This window comes from Hyperolius riggenbachi, chromosome 4 (assembly GCF_040937935.1).
Source record: "Hyperolius riggenbachi isolate aHypRig1 chromosome 4, aHypRig1.pri, whole genome shotgun sequence".
Lineage (NCBI taxonomy): Eukaryota > Metazoa > Chordata > Amphibia > Anura > Hyperoliidae > Hyperolius > Hyperolius riggenbachi.
The window spans coordinates 157,038,242-157,058,186 of NC_090649.1; the positions used below are offsets into that span (position 1 = coordinate 157,038,242).

Consider the following 19,945-nt stretch of genomic DNA (forward strand, 5'->3'; position numbering starts at 1 on the left):
GCCACCCTGCTTATAACCGGTTCCACAAAATTCGGTTCCTCATAGACCACCTGTCATCAAAATGTGCAGATGGTTATACCACTGAACATTCATTTTGAGGCATTTAGTTTCCAGACTACTCCTCACGGTTTTGGGCGCCTAAAATGCCAGGGCAGTATAGGAACCCCACAAGTGACCCCATTTTAGAAAGAAGACACCCTAAGGTTTTCCGTTAGGTGTATGATGAGTTCATAGAAGATTTTATTTTTTGTCACAAGTTAGTGGAAAATGATACTTTGTGAAAAAAAAACAATAAAAATCAATTTCCACTAACTTGTGACAAAAATAAAATCTTTTATGAACTCACCATACTCCTAACGGAATACCTTGGGGTGTTGTCTTTCTAAAATGGGGTCACTTGTGGGGTTCCTAAACTGCCCTGGCATTTTAGGGGCCCTAAACCATGAGGAGTAGTCTGGAAATCAAATGCCTTAAAATGACCTGTGAAATCCTAAAGGTACTCATAGGACTTTGGGCCCCTTAACGCACCTAGGCTGCAAAAAAGTGTCACACATGTGGTATCGCCGTACTCAGGAGAAGTAGTATAATGTGTTGTGGGGTGTATTTTTACACATACCCATGCTGGGTGGGAGAAATATCTCTGTAAATGGGCAATTGTGTGTAAAAAAATTAAAAAAATCTCATTTACAGAGATATTTCTCCCACCCAGCATGGGCATGTGTAAAAATACACCCCAAAACACATTATACTATTTCTCCTGAGTACGGCAATACCACATATGTGGCACTTTTTTGCAGCCTAGGTGCGCTAAGGAACCCAAAGTCCTATGAGCACCTTTAGGCTTTACAGAGGTGCTTACAATTTAGCACCCCCCCAAAATGCCAGGACAGTAAACACACCCCACAAATGACCCCATTTTGGAAAGTAGACACCCCAAAGTATTCAGAGAGGGGCATGGTGTAAGGTGTAAGCATCTTTAGGCTTTACAGGGGTGCTTACAATTTAGCACCTCCAAAATGCCAGGACAGTAAACACACCCCACAAATGACCCCATTTTGGAAAGTAGACACCCCAAAATGCAGATGGCAGATTTCATTTTTTTTTTGTCACAAGTTAGCAGAAATGGAAACTTTTTTTATTTTTTTATTTATTTTTTGTCACAAAGTGTCATTTTTCGCTAACTTGTGACAAAAAATAAAATCTTCTATGAACTCACCATGCCTCTTAGTGAATACTTTGCGATGTCTTCTTTCCAAAATGGGGTCATTTGGGGGTATTTATACTATCCTGGAATTCTAGCACCTCATGAAACATGACAGGTCAGAAATGCTTTCAAACTGGGGAAATTCACTTTTTGCACCATAGTTCGTAAACGCTATAAAACTTTTACCCAAACAAAAAAAAATCCAATAAGTGTCTATTTATTGATCAAAGACATATAGCACAATTCATATAGACAAAAAATGATATAGAAATTTTACTTTATCTGAAAAATGTCAGCACAGAAAGTCAAATATATCATTTTTTTTGACAAAATTTATGTCTTTTTTGATGAATATAATAAAAACTAACAATCACACCAGCAATCAAATAGCATCAAAAGAAAGCTGTATTAGTGACAAGTAAAGGAGGTAAAATTCATTTAGGTTGTATGACCGAGCAATAAACCATTAAAGCTGCAGTGGTCTGAATGGAAAAAAAGTGTCTGGTCCTTAAAGGACTTACGAGCCCAAAAACTTTAAAAAAGTGAAGTACCTTAATCACGTTTAAATGCACGGAGGGCGCGGATGGCAGTTCCGCCGGGTCGCCGCAGTGTAATAGCCCCCCGTGCCGCTCCCGACCCCACAGACGGGGTCGGGCTCTCCTTCCTCTCCTAATATGGCCGCCGGAGCTGGCCGCGGCTGCGCAGTCCGCATACATGTGAGTGCGGCTGCGCAGCTCTAGGGCCTCCCCCCCCGATCCATGCACAGTAGCGTGGATCGTGGGGAGAGGCCCTACAACTGCGCAGCAACACTCACGTGTAGGCAGACTGCACAGCCGCGCACAGCTCTGGCGGCCATATTAGGAGAGGAAGGTACTTCACGTGATTAAGGTACTTCACTTTTTTAAAGTTTTTGGGCTCGTAAGTCCTTTAACCACTTTGCCCTCCTTGACGTATAAAAACGTCAAGGAGGACAGGCGCGCTTCCGCGGCCGATCGCGCGCGTGCACGCGCACTCCCGGCCGCGGATTCGGTAGCCACGGAATCAATGTATCGGGCTATGGAGCCCGATCACTGATTCCTCTCCCCCGCTGAAAAAGCGACAGCTTCTCTCAGAAGCTTCACTTTTTCTGAAGCTATATCCCTCTAAGCGTACATTGTACGCTTAGAGTGACGTCATGTAAACAAACTCAAGATTGCCATCTTGTGGCCAAAAAGTAAAACTACAAGTAAAAGTTAAAAAACATTACAATACACAAATATTTCCCCAAATAAAACACTTTTATATCCCACCCTCCCAAAAATGACCACATAAAATGTTTACTAAAAAAACAAACATTACTATAAAAAAAAAAAACACATAAATATTTACCTAAGGGTCTAAACTTTTTAAATATCTATATAAAGATGAAATATTTCTCTCTATTTTTTTTTTTTTTTATAAGCTTGTAAATAGTGATGAATGCAAAACGGAAAAAAATGCTCTTTTATTTCCAAATAAATTATTGTCGCGATACATTGTGATAGGGACATAATTTAGATGGTGAAATAACCGTGACAAATGGGCAATTACAATACGTGGGTTTTAATTATGGAGGCATGTATTATTTTAAAACTATAATGGCCGAAAACTGACAAATAATGAATTTTTTCATTTTTTTTCTTATTCTTACTGTTAAAATGCATTTACAGTAAGGTAGCTCTTAGCAAAATGTACCCCCCAAAGAAAGCCTAATTGGTGGCGGAAAAAACAAGATATAGATCAGTTCATTGTGATAAGTAGTGATAAAGTTATAGGCTAATGAATGGGAGGTGAACATTGCTCGGATGCATAAAGTGAAAACGACTGAGAGCTTAAGTGGTTAAGGGGTTTTAAGACTGTAGTCCTTAGGTCAGGGCCGGATATACCATAAGGCGCCTTGTGAGCCAGGGGCGGGTCCCCTAATGCAGAGTTCCCCAACCCTGTCCTCAAGGCCCACCAACAGTGCATGTTTTGCAGAAAACCACAAACATTCACAGGTGGGGTAATTAATGTCTCAGTAGAGCTGATTCACTACCTCTGTGGATTTCCACAAAACATGCACTGTTGGTGGGCCTTGAGGACAGGGTTGGGGAACACTGCCCTAATGTCCACCGATATGTGTAGCAAATACTCTCTCCCCTGCCTGCCCGCTCACAGCGCAATTGGGGGTCCCCATCATTAAGGCGCACAGCGATTGTTCTCCGCAGCCGCCATATTCACTTATACACGCATGCAGCACAGCACATCAGCTGCGTGCTGCGTGCATAGACGTAGGGGGAATCACGTATGTGTGCGTGATGATCGCGCTGCCCGCCTCCTCAGTCCTCACTCCACATTGCAAACCGGCGGCCGCTGACCCGCCCCCGACCCTCTACAGCTCCTGCTCTGCATCTAAGGAGGGAGTGGAGGAGAGCTCCACACGCTCCACACATACAATACAGCAGATGGCACGTACATTGAAGAGCCGGCATGGACAGCGCTGCTGCTGCTGTGAACAGTTTGGTAAAGTATCTTTCTCACTTTTTTCCCCTTTGCTTCTTGTTTGAATGTTTGCCGGGGGGGGGGGGGGGGGGCATTTGCCGGGTGGTTGGTTTGGGTGGGGAGAAGAATAGTATGTTCCTGTGTGTTTCGGGGGGGGGGGGGGGTGTTTAAGGTTCTTGTCTATGTGTAATAGTGGTGTGGGTTTCTGGTGGGAGTGGGGGGGGGCGGAGGGTTTGTGCCTATTTGTGTTAGTGGTGTGGGTTTATGGGGGGGGGGGGTTAAGGGTCCCTGTCTATGTGTTGTTTGTAGTGCAGGTTTCTGGGTGGAGTGGGGGGGAGGGTATGTGCCTGTGTGTGTGTGTTGTGGGATTATGAGGGGGAAGGGGGTCTGTGTCTTTGTTTTGGTGGGGTGGGTTAACCACTTAAGGACCAGAGACCGCTGGTACCAGAAATGGCGGAATTCCGATGGATAACATCGAATCGCCTCACATGCCCGCCACAATCGCCGTCACCGCCGCACGTCTGGAACCTGGGTCACCCACTCTGCCGTCTCTATGACGGCAGAGTTCCTGTGAGCCAGTCAGGAGCCGCTTTCATTGTCTTCTGACCCTGTCTATTAATGTAAGCCAATGGGAGCGGCTTACATTGATAAACACGGTCAGGAGCCTATGAAATCGGCTCCTGAGCCGCTCACAGGGCTCTGCCCATATATAGATGGCAGAACGGGTGAGGTGCGGTGGGGAAACAGCGACGAGATCGTTGGGAGCGGCAAGAACATGTGGCATCGGTTAATTGAAATCTACGCCCCGGCAGCCAGGTAGCCACCAAAACAGGGCGTAGATTTCAATCATTGCGGCCCGAAAGTAGTTAACTTTCTAACAAGAAGCGTTTATACTCACCTGGGGCTTCCTCACCATCCGTTCCTCCGTTCCTCTTGCCCGGTTAAAGCTGTGATTGGGTTTAGTCACGCACCACTGCACATGAACGGGCTGGAGGTGTGCGGTCACAGCTGGGCATGTGTAGTAGTCCCAAATTACTGGACTGAATAGTGAAGGAACGGATGGGACTGGAAGGACACAATGGAGCCCATGGCCTACCAAGGGCTTGAGGAAGCCCCAGGTAAGTATAAATTATTATACTGGCATAGGCAAACACGGGGGGGGGGGGGGGGTTTACAGCTGCCCAGAATCCCCCCTCAGACCAGGGACGGTGCAGTGTCTGGGGACAGGCACAAGCTGAGACATCAGAATATCTGCAGGCATCCTGCAGCTCACAGCACTGTCTCCTTTCTTTCCCTGCTACAGTTGACTTTGAATGGAGTAGCAGGGTGTATACAGAGCATGGAGCAGCTTTGGGGAATTTAACAGTCAAGTATGAGCACAATCCTGTGCCCTGCTGTGTGAATGCTTCACTTTCCCTTCATTAAGAATGTCGACTGCGACTGTCCTCATTATTATCTGTATCCAAACTGCTCCTGATCGATCCCGTTGTTGGTTGATCGGGAAATTGGATTATGTGTACCCAGCATGATGACCTACCGTATTATTATACTGTATTGTGCATGGCTGAGGGAGATCTTTCAGGAATCCCCCCCTTGAAAATCCTGGGTTTGCCCCTGGGGGAAGCAACCTCCTAATAATTGTATACCCTCTTTTCATCAATGCCTATCATCGGTCACCTGCTGCCTTCCTGTCATTGCCTGCTTAACACTAAAATCCTCCTTTCACTGTCTGCCTTTCACTAGAATCAATTGATTCCTGCCTGTCAGTAGAATCAACCAATCACTGCCTGCCACTGGAATCAACAGATCACTTCCAGCCTGCCACTGGAATTGACTGATTGCCATTAGAATAGCTGATTAATCAAGGTAATCAATTGTCTACGATAATACCTGCATTATTTATTAAGAAATGAGGCATGGTTTGAGGGCGTGGCCTGTGTGAAGGGGCGGAGTTTAGGGCGGCAGGACTTCTGTGCCTATAGGCTCTTGAGCTGTAAATCCGGCCCAGCCTTAAGTGGTTAAATGTGGTGGCCCATTAAAAATCTTTGGGTTGTTTCCACGTAATACAGGAAATCACGTGTGTTCATGTACGGAGAAACATTTGCTAACTGTAGAATACAGCATTGGCCCTGGATCGCTGGCCGTGGTCAAAATAAGCCCTTAGCCTCCACACTGCTTGTTAACCCATAAAGGGACAAGGCAAATAACATATATATCACACTTTTCTTCTGGCAGACTCAAAGCACCAGAGCTGCAGCCACTAGGGTGCTAGAGTCTTGCCCAAAGACTCCTCACTGAATAGGTGGATGCTTACTGAACAGGAAGAACCGAGGTTCGAACGCAGTTCACCTGTATCACAGGCTGAGCCAGTACACTATCCAGCCAGGTGAGGATCATTGATCAGGCACGATGCTATTTAAATTTACAATGTAGTTAGGTAAGGCTCTAGGATCAGAAACCATGCTATAGAGTCCCTGGAAGACAAGTCTCAGGAGTAAAAATAAATGGTGACTACCAGTTCCAGTTATACAAGAGGACCGACCATACCTTATCTTGCATAGCTCTGTATAGAAAAAGTAAGGTATAATTTAGCTACATGCTTCTGGTTTGCATGCTGGAATTTATTACAGTTTTCCGGTCTTAAATGTGGAAACTTGAGCAGCAACACGGAGATATAGAGCACATTTCTGGTTATAATATATGTCGCATTAAACATTAAAAAGCTTTTGCAGCACTTTACTGACACCGCTACCCTATAAGTTCCCCACAATGTGCTGACCGAATCATATCCCTGACTTATGTGAAATGTATAAGGTCTGCTCCTTGGCTCATCTGGTATTGATTGCAGAGCAGTTATTATACCGTTCCTTTTCATATTGCGTTTCCTGTTGGATCATGGAAAGTCTAATTAAGATCATGATGACCTACAAAAAAAATGTAAGCTGTCATAACAAGTCATATGAGGTAATCCACTCTAAAGAGATGTGGAACACAAACTACACAGAAGGGCTGATTCACCAAACAAAAGTGAAGGCAGTGAAGTAAGCCTGTCAACACATCCAGTAATGTAGGGGAACTGAAAACAATAGCTTCTTTGTGCATGATTGACGGTTTCAAATGGACAAAGATTCACTTCACTTTGCATTACTGTACATGACAGTTAAGGTGTCCTTACATCAGTAGACTTGGTGGCCGATTGGCCAACCGATTCAACAATAATTGAATCTGATGAAAATCGGTGCTGCCAAGAGCATGTCCAATCGACAATGCGACCAATATCGGGCCGAAATTGATCGTATGTATCCATTAAACATCTCAGACGGACATGCTCCATTGCATGCACAACAGAAACAGTATGCAATAATCACGTACAGCGAACGCGACGGAAAACCCCGACTGGCTCCCCCCCAAAATAAATAAATAAACATGTATCCCCCTGGTGCTGTGCTTTAATACTTTTCCTGTCGACCACTGTCTCCGCCCTCTTGTTCTTCATTCGCACACCATGTGGTCACTGACACCGAGGGGGTACATAGCCAGTGGCCGGCTGTTTATGGTGGTCAACAGATCTCTCTCTGGTCAGGTTCGATCAAAGAAAGTTCTGTCCCTTGGTTGACCGGCCGCAAAAAATCACTTGATGTATGCCCTCCTTTACGCCCCATTCAAACTGGGATGCTTTTTGCCAGTGATCAGCAAAGCGCTGCTGTGTGAGTATTCCTATGGGATTACGCTCACTGCAGTGATTTCAGCACATTTGGGATTATTGCTGATCGCAAAAGCACTGCATGCAGCATTTTGGGACGAATGAGAATTGCAAAGCATAAGCACCCAAAAAAAAATTGCTAAAAAAAGGAAACGCAAAATCGCAATCGCTGGGCGATTCACGTTTACAAGTGTGATACTTAGAGTATCCCCCAATTCACCTAATAAGCCTTTATTTACACCAGCTTACATTTTAAAGGGAATCTGAAGTGAAAATAAACGTATGATATGATTTGTATGTGTAGTACTGCTAAGAAATAAAACATTATTAGCACAGATATGAGTCTCATAGTATTTCCAGTACAGGAACTTCAGTTGTTATCTATGCAAAAGAGCTTCTGTGAACTCTGCAACTTTATAAAGTCAAACACTTATCTCAACTGTCTCTCATTGTTTCTTCTTTGTTTATGGTATTTCTGCAGAGAAAAGTTCAAAGCTTCAGTAGCCTGCTCTATGAAATCATTTAAAATGCTGAGTGTGTGTGTAGTGTGGAAACTGCAATTATTAGAGAATGATGCGATGTTATAAAAAAAAAGCTTTAAACCTGAAAATAAAACTACACAACCAATTCATTATATCATGAGGTTTTTTTCGTTTCAGTGTCATTTTAGTTGCCATGTAAAAATATCTAGCATTACATAAGCTTTCAATGGGTGTTTTAGTGTACTTTTTTTGCAGTTTATCATATACTGTATTAAAGGTACACCAGTCATAGCAGTGTATTGTTTTTAACCTTCAATGCTCAAAATACACCTAAACTGAGAGGGATACAGAAGCTGGCATATTTATTTCCTTTTAAACAATGCAGATTGCATGGCAGTCCTGCTGAGCCCTTTCCTCCTAATACCTTTAGTCATAGACACTGAACAAGCATGCAGATCAGGTGTTTTGACTGAAGTCTGACTGGATTAGCTGCATGCTTGTTTCAGGTATGTGATACAGACACCACTGCAGCCAACGAGATCAGCTGGACTGCTAAGTGGCAACCGGTATTGTTTAAAAGGAAATAAATAGGAAATAAATGAAATAAATAAATAAATAGGAAATAAATAGCCTCCATACCCCTCTCAGTCCAGGTGTACTTTAAAGGGACACTATTGTGAAAAAAACTATCTGTAAGAATAAAAGCAGTACATCATCTATGTAATAGAAGGCTGAAATAAATATAAATATTGCACTAAACTGTGAACATCTGGCTCAATCCACTTACTGATGTATTTAATTCCCAGTAGCTTTCACAGTTTATGACAGAGCTGCACAAAATGCTGCAGGCATTCTGACCCAAATACACTCGCCCGGTGAGGCTGCGGTAGCAACATTAGTACTTTCCATCCTCCCATAGCCATCTTGCAGGTACCGCGAGCTGCAGACTATCTACCTAGCTGCTCTGTTCTTATAACACCTGTGAGTCCCTCCAGCAGGCCTAGCTGCTGGCACCGCTATGCGTCCGTTCCATCATCACTGCACTGCGCATGTCCGTAACGCTGACACTTCTTTGGCTCATAGCGGGATTAGTTGCTCATGCTTTCTTTAAGTGATCTCATCCTGGCTAGCCCTGCAATTGTCCACTGAAGATCTTGATTTTCCAATAGACTGTCATTTGGAGAAAGTACAAACTTTTGCCACTCAAACAGCTCTGAAGCTAAACTCACAAAACTTGCATTGCATAATCATGGGATGAGCCTAAAAAAACAGGTGACATTTGGGGAACACAAAGACATTTATTTAAAAGCCAGGCTTCCCAGACTTTACACAGCTGATCACTGGGTCAGTGCAAATCAAGGATGAAAAAACTGGACAGAGCCACCAGCAGCCAGTCAGATTTTATCCATAGACATTCAATGAGGACATGTAAATTGCTGTCAGTCTTATGATGCCCATATATGGTACCATTTTTTCATTCAATCTTACCATTTCTATGTAGTATAAGGGTAAATTAAGTGAATACACTGAAAGGATAATTTAGGCAATTTCCTTATATTACATAGAAATGGTAAGATTGTATGAAAAAAATTGTACCACGTATGGCCACCATTACACAGTTAATGGCAGGATCCTCAAAAATTTTACACAGTTGCTCTTAAAGTGGATCTGAGGTGAACTTTTACACATTGCATAATTGTGTTCCTTTCCTATTGTTTATAGGGCATTCCTCAAGCCAAATACTTTTTTTGTTTTTGTTTTAATACTCTAATTCCTTATAAACTAAAAAAAAGCCACACCCACAGGTTTTCAGAGAGTCTTGGCAGTAGCAAGGGCTCATGGGAGCTCAATCTGTGCAGGAGGGGGATGTTACTAGCCATTGATTTTAGAGGCAGAGGGGAGGAGGGAGGAGGAGAGGGGATTAGGCTGATGGCTCAAGATACAGAGAAGCCTGCCTCTATGTAATGTTTACAAACAACATGGCTGCTGTCCTATCACAGGAATAAATAATCATATTCTATTAAAACTGTTTGCAGCTAGATTTGCTGTGTAAACCATCTAAACTTTAGATAAGATGTATAGACCAGTTACTTGTTATAGTTAGTTTTTCATCTCGGATCCACTTTAAGGATACTGTAGTTCCAAGTTTGAAAAGATGGGTGGAGCCATCAACAGTCAAATTTAACTTCCTGATGTTTGAAGGCAAAATATGAACTGCTGTCATTATTAAACATTGAGTCACTGCAATTCAAGGTGGAAAAAAGTGGATGCAACTGGCAATCAAATTTTACAGACTGACTTTCATTGAGAAAATTTCAACTGCTGCTATTATTACACTTTCAGTGACAGGCAGGGGCGCAGCAATTAGGGGTGCAGAGGTAGTGACTGCATCGTGGCCCCTAGGCCAGAGGGGCCCCGAAGGACCCTCCCTCAACTACAGTATTAGCTCTCTATTGGTCCTGTGCTCCTAATAATTCTTGCACCTCTGACACTGTAGTTGCGAATGGCAGGGTTTGGTGCACCGTATCAATTGTTATGTTTAGAGTGCTTGGGGGGCTCCATTGCAAAACTTGTATCGGGCCCACAGTTCCTTAGCTACGCCACTGGTGACAGGGTCCCTAACTTTACACAGTTGATCATTGGATCAGTGCAGTTCAATATTGAAAAAGTGGGTAAAGTCTGCCATAGCCAATCATAATTCATGTGTTGACTTTGAATGGGGAAATTTAAACTGTTCACACTTTTATTGTCAGGGTCCTCAAAATGTACAGAGTTAATCACAAGGTCACTGCAGTTCAATGATTTTTTTACAGGGAGATTAAAACTGTTGCCATTTTTAGGCCAATCAGGGTTTCCAAACTAAGCACAGTTGGTCACTAAGTGACTGGAGTTCAAGTTTAGAAAAGGTGGGTAGAGCCACTAACAGCCAATCACATTTCACCCACTGCATTTAAATGGAGAAATTGACTGCTGCCTTTCTGACATAACAAGCACATATTGCGAAAGAGGAGGGTGAGAGGGTTCAGTCTGGGATACAATCTGGGAGGTGGGGTGGGGGGGCATAGTATACAGTAAGAAGGGGAAATAGAGCTATGGGTAGTCATGGCAAGGCTGGATTTATACTTTTTTCTGCCCCTGTTGGGGCTCCCTCACATGTGCAGCAGTGTGCCTCCCATTCCACATGTAGCCCTCCTTTTCCATGTGTAATATCTGTGTATTGCAACCCCTTTCTTTCATGGACAGCTCCCTTGGGCATTAGCTTTAGTTTTTCATGTGATGCTTCCCATGTGCAGCCTTCTCTTTCACATATAGCAACCACTATTTCATGTCCAGGTGTCCCCTGGGGCTGAAGCTGCCGGACCTTTGTGGCCTTCCCAAGTATGTCCCTTAGCAGATTGGTTGGAGAAACAGAAAGCTGTTCGAAGGTGTGGGTTTAGAGGGCTTTTTAATATATATTAAACAAAACAGCAAGACTTATGGAACAAGGGAGGTCATTACAAAGAGTGAAAGCTGCACTAGAGAAGTCTATCTGTATCTTCACTGAATGAAATTCAGATAATTTTCTTTGACCTTGTCTCTCAAAAGCATGGTGGGAGAAAATAACCTAATCAGAATCAAGATAGCAATCAAAACCTAACAGAGGTTTTAGTCTTTCCCTACAATATCCAAATGTTATGAAAAAAAATGATTGCCTATCATATGCCTATATAAGTACAAATGTTACATAGTTACTTGGGTTGAAAAAAACGTTTTTTAATGGTTTATAATTGTACATGTGTGTCCCATAGGAACCACAAGGGATGGTCCCTACTGCATGTGGCTTCCTGCTGTGGAAATCTATCTCTGATGAAATATCTTCTACAAAAAGGAGCCGCTATAAACATAAGGGATTTGTGGAATTACACCCCCCTACATCGTGCTGCATGGAATGGTCACACAGAGGTAACTGAACTTCTCTTACAGTGTGGGTCATCTCCCGATGTCCAGACCTCTTCTGGGGAGACACCAATCCATCTGGCTGCAGCAAACGGGCACCTGGAGTGCGTTAAAACCTTACTACAATATAAAGCATCTCCCGCTATCAAAGATAACAACAAATGGACTGCACTGCACTTTTGCTCTGTGAATGATCACCTAGATGTCCTCGACCACTTGCTGTCATCTGGAGTGTCTCTAGAAGATGAAAATAACATGGGTGTCAGCATGCTCCACTTGTCTGTAGTAGCTGGAAACATACAAATCACCAACTATGTACTAAAGAGAAATGTCGATGTCAACATGAAAGATTCAAGGGGGACTACAGCCCTACATCTAGCCTCAGAAAATGGAGACAGTGAGGTAAGAAGATATGAAACAGTAATGCTTTAGGGAACTATAACTAGCAAAAACCTCTACATAAAAAAATCGAATATGTTGTACAAACTTCCATAGTAAAACATTGCAATCCTGTAGAAACTCTGTGTGTTTTACTGCTCCACTTTAGGAGGCAGCAAAATGTTTAATGATGCTAATTTTGCCTATTTTAATTTAACCTGGGAATCTGTTTGAATGGCTCTAGGGCTTTTTACCAACAAGGTAGGCATTAAAAAAAATAACATAACCACAAAGATGGACACTTAGTAGCTGTAGTCCCCTAGAAAAAATATCAACCAGAAAGGTGGACACTTATTAGCTGTAGTTCCCTAGAAAAAAATAACATATCAACCAGTGGACACTTCATAGTATTTCCCTACTTAAGTCTAATGAATATTTAGGTTTTTAAAGACTGCAGTTACATAATAATGGTGCAGAATAGAGATCCAGGCCATCATCTTTTCCCTCAGTTCTATACCTTTTAGAGTAGTGATCATATAATTCCAATTCAGTTCATCAAATGCTTTCTGAGAATCAATTGAGAAGAAGAATCCTTTCTCAGAACACTGAGCCACCCTAACTAACAGATCGGTTGCATTGCGGGTGTTATCTCTTACTTGCTTTGCAAATCCCACTTGGCCCTGATTGATGATTTCAGAAATAAAGAGTAAAAATCAGTTAGCCGAAAGTTTTGCAAATAACTTTACATCATTATTCAAAAGGAATATGGGTCTATAATTTGCAGGCCACACATCTGTGTATTATTGCTTTTTTGCTTCAAGCAGTTCCATGGATGAAAATTGAACATTTTTACTGAGGCTTCAAAGAAAAAGGCAGATAGAATCTGGGTGTACAATCCGGGCCCAGACTTATACCTGGTTTTACCTCTTTCCTAATTGCTCTAATTCCTCCTCAGTTATTAAGTAACCAAGGAGCTTGTGGCCTCAGTGTGAGTTTTACATGGGGCCCCATAAACTCTATTGATATGAAGCCTAAAACCCTACCAAGGACAGTTTCACTGTCAGAGAGGTGTTGTCAAATATCTGATCGATATCTGCTTAAAATGATTACCAACTCAGTAAAGGACCAGCCTTTAAAGCGTCATAACCAAAATTAGACAGAAGTGGGTGCGTGCTCACTATAAACAGAATATTTATAGGTTAACAGTTTTACCTCTGAAAGAAATACGCAACACTCAGCTGTTGAATTTTATAAAATTATCTTGTTAAGAAAAATAGATAAAGCATTTATATACAGGAATATACATCTCTCCAGTTGTTGTCAATTCATCCAAAAAATACATTTTCATCCAAAAATATATTTTCAAAGTTCCTTTAGTTAAACCAGTCCATTTCAATATAGCAAATATTCTGCTGTAGCTTTTATCCTTCATTGATTGTGTTGTCTCGAGATTGAACAGTGTATGGTACACACAATATAGCTTTATCCTTAAAAGATGATTTATGAAGTTCTATTCTTATATAAAGAACTTAAAGTAGATATATCTTAATCCTTCAAAGCTTGTTAATTGCTTCTAAGCTTGCAATTGCGTTTAAATAATAAAACTTATAGCACAGAAAAAAGTTATCTAAAACTCAAAAAACTGCTGAAGTTTAAAAAGACAAGTCTTTAACGTTTGCATAGACTAATTGTCAAAGAATTCACCAAGAATTATTGCATATTACCTCTCTTGGGTTTCAGAATCACAATGGAAGGCAGTCTCTTGCTAGGCCTCAATCATCTCAGTAGAGTTTCAGGCTTGATCTCCCAATGTGCTAGCCTGCCAGGCCTTTTTATTGTAATTTTTCCAATATGGCGTCGGGGTAGGGGATTTTACATGAAGTCATGTTCTTTTTATAACATTTACCTCACCCTTTATTTTTAGATAGAGATATCTAGATGCCCCTTATGGTTGTAAGTGGTAGTAGCAGGCACAAGAGATTCCTCCTGTGGTTATAAGTGGTAATGGCCGACACAAGGCTTATGGCCTAGCTGTTTTTATACAATCTGAAATAAAGTGTATATTAGTGATCAGCATATTAGATATGTGTGAAAACTATGTGATTAACATCTTGCGTATAAAATAGGCTTAGCTTAAGCAGTGTATATCTTGACCTTAGACGGTTAAATTTACTAACACAACAATACTACATAACGTAAACATTTCTTCAATACTATCTCACTTTTAACCTTGTAGGAATAAACAGCTCACTTCCAATAATAACATTGAAAAGTACACAATCTAATTTTGATTTTGCCCGTACTCACTAATCTTGAAATTCACTCAATTTATCTGCAAACCATTTAACATTTGTATACGATTTGGGCAAGAGGGATGATCAGTTCTCTGCATTAATATGAGATTCTGACAGTGTAATCAGAGTAAGGAAACAAATTACTACTATTCACTCCACATATAGAGGTGTTCATTACCAGAATAACACCAATGAAAAGCTAATAAGATGGATGAAGGAGGGCCCCTCTGGTCCAGGTGCCCCAGTGTGGTCCCAACCTCTGCATCCCCTATTGCAACACCACTAGTTATTGGCTACTAAAGCATTTCCAACACTTCAGAGGGTTTTTGGGAGGATGTTTTCAGATGGACACTCTCTAATGGTCAAAGATTTATCTTTTGATACATTGGCCTCAATTCACTAAGGTCATGCTGGAGATAATAAGGCAAGAGAAACCGTACCACCACACAGTAAGAGAGTTATCTTATCTCTTCAGTCCTTACGTTACCTCCTCTGTAGTTATTTTCACACGCAGTTAATAAACAGCCCGTCTTTAACTCTGGAGTTATTTTAAGGATTGAAGAGTTAACTTAAAGACAGAAGAGTTAACTTTAGGTTTGCCTGAGGTAAAATGTTTCCTGAATACTACATGCCTCATCACCATGGCAACCACTCTAGAAACGTTATTAAAGACAGGAGATAAGCTTAGTGAATTGAGGCCATTGTCTAAATTTTTATTTATCATAATTGCATTAATACATCAATCAATAAATTGATTGATAAACATCTGTGCTGAGGAGCTCACAATCGAATCCATGTCATATGTATGGTAACCAGGACATTATTTTATATTAACCACTTCACCCCCACCCATAGGCGGCAGAAAATGGCCACGCGAGTGCACATGAACATGCATGCTCCCGCCCCATCCTGTCCCGCGTGCACCACCCTGCCCTGCAGAACAGGTCATTTTAAAACATCTGTTTTGCAGGAACTGGTTAAGTTAGAGGGGATTTCGACCAAAGTTTTGCTGGGCAGACTTACTGTCTCTGAATTATACCGCTGCTAAATGTACATTTGGCCTTGCCCATGACACATCATGACCGTACCCACTTTCAAGTGCGTGGTCACACTCATTTTTTAGGTGGCCAACTACCCCACTAGGGGATCTAGTGCATGCTTAACACCCTTTGTATACACTCTTTACAATGAACAATGTATCTTCACCATGAACTCATGTATCTATGGCCCCCACTATTATCTGTTTTGTACTCTGTACAGCACTACAGAAGATGCTGACACTATATAAATATAAAATAATAATAATAATCAAAGCAGTTAAACTCAAAATTCCTTCCTAAAACTGGAACACATAACTAAATTAAAGTGGTCTGAAACTCTGACATAACATTCAATAAAAATGTGTTTTCCTACTTTTTATTACTCATACAGTTATCACATTTGCTTTTGTGCATAAGTAATATTGTCTGTCTACAAATTTCAAGTTTCCAAAATGTAGTTTATCTTGCCCTGAATGCTTTTGCCATTGCATTTTATTCCAGCTTATTTTTATTACATATAATAAAATAGCTGTTCTGAACTGTGTGTATGTCTGAAACAGAGAGAGATTCTCAGAGAGTGTTTTGAGTTGTTTACACACAAATGTAACAATATTGGAATGTAAACAAAGATACTGTTATCTCCAGTCTGGATGTGGATTTCAAGCTAAATAGCCTTTCCATGGCAGGACAAGGTGCTGTGTTTAACTGTTTTGGTAAAGTTCTGCTAAAAAAAAAAATTCTGGGAGAGTAGCTTTAAAGCTGTAAGGAATCTTATAGAGCAAAGTAGAAATGCTGACTTTAAGACCACTTTAAAGAGGAACTGTAACGACAAAACGGCCCCTGGGGGGTACTCACCTCGGGTGGGGGAAGCCTCAGGATCCTAATGAGGCTTCCCACGCCGTCCTGCGTCCCTCGGGGGTCTCGCTGTAGCCCTCCGTACAGCCGTGACGCAATATTTACCTTCCTGGCTCCTGCGCAGGCGCTCTGATGCCTCTCGGCGCCGAAGTAGGCGGAAATACCCGATCACCGTCGGGTCTGCTCTACTGCGCAGGCGCAAGTTTCCGGCGCCTGCGCAGTAGAGCGGACCCGACGGAGATCGGGTATTTCCGTCTATTTCCGTGCAGAAAGTCGCCACAGCGCCCCCGCTGGAGCCAGCAAAGGTAAATATTGAACTGACAGTCGGCACAGTCGCCGGCTGTTCGGAGGGCTGCGGCGAGACCCCCGTGGGACAGAGGACGGCGTGGGAAGCCTCATTAGGATCCGGAGGCTTCCCCCACCCGAGGTGAGTACCCCCCAGGGGATCTTTTTAATGTTACAGAGTCTCTTTAATTTGGAATTTTTAAGGAAAAAAAAAAAGAGTTGGAGGTTCACTTTATGTTTAGCGTCATGGGCAATGTATACGGTACATTACAAACAAACAGCCTCTTTCTTTAATCCTTTTCAATTTTAACATTAGAAAATTACAATGCATGTAGGTGTCATTGTGTCAATTAACAAGTTCTTTAGCAGTAAGAACACTTTGCAAAGCAAGAGCACATTATGTTAGCACTAGGAGTACACTATGTGTCCCTTCAGTGAGTAATGTTATCCTGTACATGCCGTGCCAACACAAATGATAAATGAATCACCCAGAAAAGCAAGGAACAAATGAAGACCAGCAGATGGCAGCATTCCATAACGAATGTAAATATATACTGTACATTACATATACAAGTATATGCAAGTGATGCTCTCAGTTTGAGCTATAACATTGTTTTACTACTGAACAAGCTTTGCGATCCCCAAACCATGATTATTATTATTATTATTTATTGGACTTATATAGCACCAATGTATTATGCAGCGCTGTACAATGCATACGATTACAGACACTGATAACAGGGGTGACCGACAAAACAATACAGGTAATAGGCAATAAGATACAACAACACAATACAGATAATAAAAGCAATAAGGTACACAACACAATACAGGCTGTAATACAATGCCAGATCATACACTGCGAGTGGTATTCCCAATAATACAAGTTCACATTATTCTGGGTAGAGTGCACAATCAAGGATGATACACAATGAGATGATTATTTATGAAGTTGTAATCCCTTGATTCCATTGATGCAATTTGATTTTACAATAATGCAAATGTAGTGCCTGCTGCATTGTTTAAGTCAATGGGAGTGCAAGAAAATTGCATACCAAATGCGGTGCTATGTCATTTTCTTGTGAGTTTCCTGTATTCATTTTTTTTCCTGTTAACAAGTTGTCCAACAAAATCGCACTGTAAACACAAACACACGAACTAAGATTATCCCCTGTGAGATTGCTAAGACTAATCTTGGCCAGAAGAGAACCTGCATGGAGCCTGTATGTTCTCTCCATGTTTGCTCTATTCCAAGGACAAGCGGTTGCGCACATCAGGTAAAACATAGCCTTTTTTCCCACGACGATTGCTCCATCGTCAGCTCGAAACGGCTGTTGACCTTTCTCTCTCTGCCTGTACCTCTCTCCATGATGGTGATGTATATGGAATTTTAATCGTCTTGGAATAAAGGCTATGTTTTACCTGATGTGCGCAACCGCTTGTCCTTGGAATAGAGCTACTGTGATGATTACTGGGGAGTAGCACTCAGGTTGTACCCTTCAGCCCTGTGCATATATCCATTTCTCTTCTGTATATGTTCTCTCCATGTTTGTTTGGATTTCCTCAGGGCTCTCCACTTGCTTCCGAGTTCCCACATTCAAAACATACTGGTACGTCAACTGGCATTGAGCAGATATTTACCTCCAGAATAAGGCGTCCACTACTGTACAATTCTCTGCCTCTTTACTTTGCAGGTGTCCCTTTCTCTTTGTCATTGTGAGCTGTGAAAAATGTTCCCATGCTCCAATGTCATGTGACCCATCACCTCCAGTAACATGACCCTGTCAATTAGAGCTGCATTTCTTGTCTTCTCATAGTACCTGTTATTGGAAGAGGCAGGTTCTGGTGACCAAAGTTTACACTACAAAGATCTAAGGGAGCCAGAACCTATTCCTAATATTGGTCAATTTATTGCATATATCCAGTATCAAAAAACACACAACAGTGAACAAGACACACATAAAAACCCCCCATAAAATCAAATACGTTCCATCGACTATGAATGGCCAGGCTGTGCAAAAAATAGTGTGAATCTATGGAGTGCACTCCTATCAAAAAGGACTCACAAATATTATTGATTGCAATCCTATATATCTTCAGGACCAGGCTTCAGTAACGTTGATGGTTTGCGGCATCCAAAACGGTGGCCACCGTGGGTCAACCCCGTGTGCTTGTTGCACGCCTCTATGTATTAGTAAACATGTACATGCTCATTACTGACACTGGCATCCTCGTGTCAAACCTCTCAAGCCAAACACAGCAGAGCACTTTAGATATCAATATGCATGCATCAACGCTAACGTGGACAGGTTTGCAATTGCAATGTGCTATTCAAGCATTGGATCATAACTCACGACCGGATCCCTCCAAGCCGGTAGATGCTTCTTTCCATCAGGTTTCGGTTACGCGTGATGACTCTGGCGTCCGGTAGCTCTCCAGTATGTTGCAGGAGACAGCGGTATGTGTGGCGAGAGGAAGAGCATGGAGGCACGGGGGACCGACTCCGCCCACGTACGAACGTCACAAGCACGTGACGCGTTTCGTCCAATGGACTTCCTCAGACGTGACGTACTCTCAGCATGTCCACCCCTTCTTATCCTCCAACGGGGGTGGAGTCATGCAAAGCATATGCAAGGTTAAAAACAGCGTGATGTCACTGTCTGTTAGTGTATGCGCTGATAATACAGATGCAGAGCTGACAACACAAACGAATCAGAGGAATGCCTTTATATTAAGATCCTTATTAAGACCCAGAGGGTGCAGGCTCCCACATTGATAAATCCAATAGGATTCCTTTCTGAGGAGCTGATTGTCGTAATCACCTCTCCTCTCACTGATATTCAGTTTATGAATGTCCATTATTTTCATTCCCCTAGGGTCAGCATTATGTGCTGTCTTAAAGTGCAAGGCCATCGGATTCAATTTTTTCCTGTCAATTGTAGTACTTCTAATGTTAGATACATGTTCACCAATTCTTGTATTTAGGGAACGATAAGTCTTACCGATATAAATCATGTCACACGGACACCGGATCTGGTAGATGACTTTTTCAGTTGCACAATTGATGAAATCGTTCACGAAGAAAGACTTAGATCTATCATGATTGTAAAACATAGTGTCTTGATGGACAAATCTACATACTTCACAGCCACCACAGGTATACATTCCTTTTCTCCTATTGGTTTTGATAGTCCTTTCCCTATTGAATTCACTGTGTATAAGCAAATCTCCAACATTAGCACTACGTTTAGCTGCCATGTGTGGATAAT

General features: G+C 42.0%; 1 protein-coding gene across 2 annotated transcripts in view; it reads left to right on the plus strand.

Annotated features, from left to right (window-relative positions):
• The window catches only part of LOC137570565 (ankyrin repeat domain-containing protein 65-like), a 64,265-nt gene that overhangs the window by 24,008 nt on the left and 20,312 nt on the right, over positions 1-19,945 (plus strand). For both annotated transcript variants that reach the window (XM_068279266.1, XM_068279265.1), the window contains exon 2: positions 11,677-12,226. In XM_068279266.1, the coding sequence (XP_068135367.1) occupies positions 11,677-12,226 (550 nt within the window). The remainder of the gene's footprint in view (positions 1-11,676; positions 12,227-19,945) is intronic.